We start from the raw sequence: 4,955 nt of genomic DNA, 5'->3' as shown, positions 1-4,955 counted from the left end.
GAGAAGTGGTGGTTCCAGGGACAGGTGGAAATAAAACTAACTAAAGGAAAACAAACTAAGAAACTAGGACGAGGGGAGGACAAACAGACCCTGACACTGATAACATTAATTAGGCTTAAAATGTTAAAGAGAAACACATTCTGCCCCAATTTGTAAAAATTCAAGAATAGGTGAGAATGTCCCCAACATTCATCAGCCTTGAAAAGGTTACAGAAGTTATATCTGAGTCCTTGAAATTGAATCTGAACACATTGATCGCCTTTATCCACAAATTGGAAAAAAAGGTTGATGAAGATTACTCCAAAGGTTCCTGAGATAAAACCAGGAGTATCAAAAGAACCCTAAAGCACTGGAGAACTAGCACTTAGCATGGAAAAAAGTCAGAATGGTAAAAAAAAAAGGTATCCATGGAGGAGCTCCAAGTCCCAAAACAATCTCATGACTACCAAGGACAAGAAAGGTCAATATCAAGTTCATGGGATTTCTTCTTGTTGTAGGAAGCTGTAATCATCTTTATTTGCCAAGGCCATTTCCTTACTTTGAGACCACACTTAATGGCTGAAGCTTGAGATTCCTTACATAAGGAGAGTTTGAATGCAGTCAATCACTGATAGGACAGAAGACTTGACAACAAATGGACCTAGCAAGTAACATCAAGGAAAATCTTCATACTGAGTCATCAAGGACTGGTACAATCAGCAGATTTCTACGGGATTTGATGGATGGTTGGAGATGGATGGTTGGATGGATGGATGGAGTGATGGTTGGAGTGATGGCAGTCTGCCATATACCCAGGCAGTGTTTTGACAACAAGAGCCTCACCATGGCTTCCCTTTTGTCCTGCCTAAGTTTATTTTGTCACCTGCTAGTCTAAGGGGAATGGGGTCAGTTCAACTGGAGCATAGAGATCTTTCACACAAACACACACATACATATACACAGTCCAGGACATGATACACACACCCAAGCGCACACACGCACACACACACCACTCACATATGGGTCAGGGGGTGCATGGCAATGCATGTCTACTGCAGCGCTACGTTGTGTACATTTGTTGAGGTGAATTATGTAGACGTCTGTGATCAGTTGGAATGTTTAAGATTCAGCTGGACATTCTCTTCAGAGGACAGGTTTGGGAGACCTTAGTCAGCAGTGGCTGCGTTTTTGTTACAAATGCGCGCAAAACTTTGACGATGTTCTACTGATGACAAAAAAACACAATTTCGCAATTGTAGTATTTTCATTAAATAAGAAATCACACCTGAATAAGTTTGTTTTCGTGATAAGTCATTGGAAATCAAGTTTTACACCAGATGTGTTCATAATTCAGCCATAGTGCCAGTGCTCATTATTAGCCATCAGAAAAGACTTCTGCGTCTTATTGAGGCGTTGGAATGTCAATCTGATACGCAACTTGCGGCTACTTATGTATGAGGCATTTTGGGGAAATTGTAGTGAGTAGTGGGTTCAACACTTTCGAATGACAAACTCAACTTTTGAGTTGCGATGCTGTGAGATCTCTGGTGGAGCCGGCTGGGTATTGTCCAAGGAGGCCAGTCGCTACAAATAATGGCGATGCTACTGTCTACAAGCCGACATGATGCGACAAAAATATTTCCATTGAAGCTTTGCGAAGTACACCAATTTTGATAAGGCTGAAAAAACACAGCATCCTAGCTCAAAAACATTTAATCAAAAAACATGAGCTTTTCTTAAATTGGCATGTTTCCAATAAGCAAATGTATTTTTATTAGCGCAATTTTATGCTCAATGGAAACGCAGCTAGTTAGTTAAAACAATGAGATATCGGTCAGAAAAGCTGATTCTTCAGTTTCAACAAATGTAGAGAAATAACACCTTCTTAGACTTTCACATGACTGTCAAAGTCATGTCAAATGGACTTTGACAGTCCATAATAAACCAAGACATTATTTCTTGGTTTGTCTGCAGTTTTGCTGAGAATTACAAATTATGACTGTGGGGCAGGTAGATTTCTTTGGGTGTCCAAGTCTTTGAAAGACTTGGTAGTTTAGAATATTGTCTTTCTACAGAAAAATAGAATTCAAAATGTTTGGAAGTGGCCTTCATAACCCGTCACAGGTTGATGAGCAGCAACAATTGCTTCTTGATGGGAAGAACTTGACACTTGAGCAGTCTATAACAAAGCGGGGTTCATGGAAAACAAACATTTGATTACAACCAAACAACCAACCAATCAAACTTTGCTTTTGATTATAACATTGTGTCAAAATCAAAGTTTATGCGTTTGATTATAGCCAAACGTGCAAACTTTAAGATTGAACTAGTTGTGAAATGTGTGTGTATGTGTGTTGTGTGTTTTCCAGGCAGGCCTGATCCGTGTCTCTAACGAAGAGTACTTGATCTCTCCGCTACCTCAACACCTGGCCGACCAGCACAACTACAGCGCCCCCTATGGCCATCACCCGCATGTGGTCTACAAGCGCTCCGCAGAGCACGTTGTTCACCAAAGATCGAGTAGCGCTGAGAACCCCTACGTCTCCCGTCATCATCACCAAGCGCAGACTCACCACGACTACCAACACGGAAAGCTGCAGCGGCAACACTTCTGTGGGCGCCGCAAGCAATGTATGTAAGGGAACTTTGTATTCCTTCTGTCGTCAACTATCCAGTGCGTTTTAGTTGGTTTAATTGCTGTTAGTGTGGACAGAGGTCAGGGGGTTTGGAAGAGACTCTTTTTATGTTCCACAATCACGTTTAATAACTTTGGGGAAAAAAATATTAAGAAACAACAAATGTTTTTAAATATGGCTATTGTAGCTAATGCATAAATTATCTTCTTCAAATGCACAACAAAAAAATTCTAATTTCTGTTCTCATTTTCACAACAGACTGACACAAAGTACTTTTTAGATATATTTTTCCTGGTTGCTAGGTAAGAAACATGCTTTTTATCATATAGTTTTCCACATCTACTCCTTATATAAAGAATTAAAACCAATAAATACAACAAAGCACACACAACAGAAACCATAAATAAATTGGATTATGATGTCTCTACAAACAAATTACTCTTTAAAAAAAATGTAATCTTCAGATTAACTCCTGGTAGACTGGCAACTGCTCACACTGAATTTCTGCAGGGGTGTCATATTAAAGGAGACTGGACAGAATTCATATTTTTATTTCTAAAATAAACCGGCAACTCTTATAATTCCCCTCCACTTAATTGACTCTTTGTGTCCTTTATATTTTGTCTTCTTAGATGCTCCCCAGCCTCCCGTAGAGGACCTCTTCATCTTACCGGATGAGTTTGCTGTGCCCGAGGTGGAGGAGCCCGGGCGGGCAAGGAGATCACCCATCAACTCCAACAGGGTGGGAGGTCTGAATGTGGAGACCCTGGTGGTGGCAGACAGGAAGATGCTTGAAAAACACGGCAGGGAGAATGTCACCACCTACGTCCTAACCGTCATGAATATGGTGAGTACTGGAGAGGTGAAGGAGAGAAAGGATGGGAGGAAATAATAATAGTTAAATAACACACACAAAAGTTTCCCAACTGCACCTGGCCTTTAATTAGAAGGAGCATCTGTAAGGAAAATGGCCACTAAGCAGACAGAGCTAATGCTAGAGAGCTGTTTACTCAGTTCAATTCAATTCAATAATACTTTGTTTATCCCAACGGGAAATTAAACATGGTAGCTCTTTCATCACTTGTCCAACTTGAAAATGCAAAGTGCGGAAGAAAAAACATGAAACACAACTGTAACGTGGAGATAACTTAAAAGTTTAACAGCAAAAGTTCTGTATAGTTTAGGCTGTGTCCACAAAAATTGAGCATCCCAGGAGACCAGAAATGATCATTTTTGAAACTGGGTTAAATTTCCAAATTTTTGTGTTTCCATGTAGCCAGGCGATTTTTTAAACTTTAATGTAGTAGCTTTGTCTTTCTCTGTCCACCCCACCTGCACTTCACTCTCACAAGCATCAAAAATGGCTCCGTTCTGTGTAGTTCGTGTAATTTTCTGGCAGTTTTACAGTGACGCCTATTGGCCTGGCATGCCTACTACAGCGTTTCTTTATGTTTCTACTGTAAAAAGCAAATGAAGTATGAACGAAAATGAACAGGAGTGTGGCAACATAAAAATGTTATGGAGTTGTCAATGGTTTGATTTTCTGCTGCTAACGATCTCAATGTTGTTGTAGGTTTCCAGTCTTTTTAAAGATGGCACCATTGGATCTGACATCAACATCGTGGTGGTCAGCCTGCTCCTACTGGAACATGACGCCGTAAGTGAACAAAAGTTGATTTAACTTTAAATTATTCCATGTTTCACTAGACACTACTAAAAAACTTAGCTACACACTCTCCCTCTTTTTCTCAACTTCCCGCTCTTCTTTTCCAGCTGGGCTTGAATATAAATCACCACGCCGACCAGTCCCTCAACAGTTTCTGTCAGTGGCAATCGGGTCTGGTGGGGAAAGGAGGTAAACGGCACGACCATGCTGTTCTTCTCACCGGACTTGACATTTGCTCCTGGAAGAACGAGCCCTGTGACACCCTGGGTATGAAATGTTCAGTATGGTAAAAAATATGTTTTTATATTATTTTATTTCATTTTATTTTATTTTATTTTGGTCGCCAATAACAGTTGGAGTGACTTAAGAACAGATGTCTGTCTTTACTGAACTCCCACTTGGTACTTTGTTAAAAATGAAGTCACTGGCAGAAAAATAAAAATCCGTATGATATGAATTAGTATTTTTGTTTTATTGTCAGTACTGATTGTGTCAAATTTAATGTAGCATTTTACCCCTGCAAGCAATGTTTTATGAAAATTGCCATAAAAACATGAGCATGTTTACTCTGTCGCTCTTGTTACGCCTCTGCTGAGCTTCACTTTACTCTGCAGAGTGCTTAGATAGCTATAGGCCTGTCACGATAACAAATTTTGCTGAGCAATTAATATATA

General features: G+C 40.0%; 1 protein-coding gene across 4 annotated transcripts in view; it reads left to right on the top strand.

Annotated features, from left to right (window-relative positions):
* Positions 1 to 4,955, top strand: part of adamts18 (ADAM metallopeptidase with thrombospondin type 1 motif, 18) — a 108,717-nt gene that overhangs the window by 67,203 nt on the left and 36,559 nt on the right. For 3 of the 4 annotated variants that reach the window (XM_017304163.1, XM_017304164.1, XM_008404874.2), the window contains 4 exons: positions 2,349 to 2,610; positions 3,248 to 3,462; positions 4,189 to 4,272; positions 4,389 to 4,548. In XM_017304163.1, the coding sequence (XP_017159652.1) occupies positions 2,349 to 2,610; positions 3,248 to 3,462; positions 4,189 to 4,272; positions 4,389 to 4,548 (721 nt within the window). Of the gene's footprint in view, positions 1 to 2,348; positions 2,615 to 3,247; positions 3,463 to 4,188; positions 4,273 to 4,388; positions 4,549 to 4,955 lie in introns of all 4 variants that reach the window. The other variant, XM_017304165.1, reaches the window with a different exon arrangement.

The sequence above is a fragment of the Poecilia reticulata genome, linkage group LG3 (assembly GCF_000633615.1).
Source record: "Poecilia reticulata strain Guanapo linkage group LG3, Guppy_female_1.0+MT, whole genome shotgun sequence".
NCBI lineage: Eukaryota > Metazoa > Chordata > Actinopteri > Cyprinodontiformes > Poeciliidae > Poecilia > Poecilia reticulata.
Note: the sequence above shows the minus strand (reverse complement) of the source record. Positions and strands in the feature narration are given on the sequence as shown.